This window comes from Dendroctonus ponderosae, unplaced genomic scaffold, assembly GCF_020466585.1.
Source record: "Dendroctonus ponderosae isolate FM_Combo_2020 unplaced genomic scaffold, Dpon_F_20191213v2 Dpon_F_20191213_3, whole genome shotgun sequence".
NCBI classification, from domain to species: Eukaryota; Metazoa; Arthropoda; class Insecta; order Coleoptera; family Curculionidae; genus Dendroctonus; species Dendroctonus ponderosae.
The window spans coordinates 13,473,223-13,474,596 of NW_026018508.1; the positions used below are offsets into that span (position 1 = coordinate 13,473,223).

At 40.2% G+C, this 1,374-nt stretch overlaps 1 protein-coding gene across 3 annotated transcripts in view; it reads left to right on the forward strand.

Annotated features, from left to right (window-relative positions):
* The window catches only part of LOC109546415 (cilia- and flagella-associated protein 69-like), a 3,385-nt gene extending 2,412 nt beyond the window's left edge, over positions 1-973 (forward strand). For all 3 annotated transcript variants that reach the window (XM_048665093.1, XM_048665094.1, XM_048665095.1), the window contains 3 exons: positions 136-339; positions 392-613; positions 668-973. In XM_048665093.1, coding sequence (XP_048521050.1) covers positions 136-339; positions 392-613; positions 668-874 — 633 coding nt within the window. In that variant the 3' untranslated portion in view covers positions 875-973. The remainder of the gene's footprint in view (positions 1-135; positions 340-391; positions 614-667) is intronic.
* The last annotated feature ends 401 nt before the right edge of the window (positions 974-1,374 follow it).

Sequence of the window (1,374 nt, forward strand, 5' to 3'; positions counted from 1 at the left end):
AAATTCTACCGAACGACGGCCTAAAAACCCGAAAAACCCATTAGATTAATTTTCCAATTTATTCACTATGTGCACTACTTTTTAGAATAAGTTTCAAAATATTTCGCGCAATTTGGACTCAATTTTTCTCTGCAGGTGACTTACGTCCTGGCAGATAACTACTTAGCGTTGAAACTGGGGGAAGAATGGAAGGAAATCGAGCAAGATTTCAAGAAAATGAACATGCGACCAATTCTGTTGGATGCAAAGATTTTGAAAGACATGAGCGAAGTAACCGATAAGTGGGGAAAAGATGTTCAGCAAATGCAAAAGGACGTCGTGAAAAAACACCACATGAAGGTGAGGAAACGAAAACACGCAGTTTCCATTTGAGTGAGTTTTCCGGTTGCAGCAACACCAAAAAGAGCAAATCCTCTACAAAACTATGCGAGAGTCCCGTTTGTCTGATGCTTGGGAATCGCTTTGCGAGATGAAGTACATTGCGCGCTGCTCAGAACGTCTTTTCAGAATCACCTCCAACTTCAACATCCAGGCTCAGATCAATCGAAGCCTTCAGGTTGATCAGTCCCATGGGCAGATGCATCGCACCTTTCCATCAAACATATCCATCAGCGTATGAGGCTTTGAATAAACCGTAAAAGACTATTAGGAGCTTCTGAAATTTCAGTGCATGCAGAATCAGCACATAACGATACGACATGAAGCGCATGAGGAAATGTCCAGGACAACCAAACCGATTATGGTATCACCTACTTTATCTGAAACGAGCGTACCGGACGAGGATACGAACTATCTTCAAGGCGAGTACCCAGTAGAAGGACACTTAAAATGCTCGAGCCACGTATCGGAAGAAACCCGTGCAAATCGCTCCTAAGTGGGCCTTGTAATTTCACATCAGCTACTCATATCGTGTCCTGTTTTTTACAACTTTATATGTTGAATATTGGATAATAAAAAGCCTTGTTAGAATTGATTTGCTGCTGTTTTGAACCCAGTTGGGTCAAGGGTTGACAGCACACTAGGCCTAGTGGCGCAATGGTGCGCCAACCCAACGCCCCGGCGCAGTAACACAATTCCGTTGCAGGGAAAATGTTGATGACGTTTTTACGTGTTTTTAGATTTATTTTAAGGGCCACTTACTGATAATATTTTTAAAATTTCAGAATTTTCCAGTTTTAGGCAAGTTACTATTTCTTCTAAATGCTCAATTTTCAATCAAAACGCAAAAAAAACATTATTTTCTAACAGTTTCCTTCTTTTCTGACAATAATGGGATCTTTTCAGACAAAAATTACAAAATTTATTTTATCAAGAGATAGACTTTCGAGGCCATTCCTTGAAACTAATGGTTTTTTCGGGTTTTTAGGTCGTCAT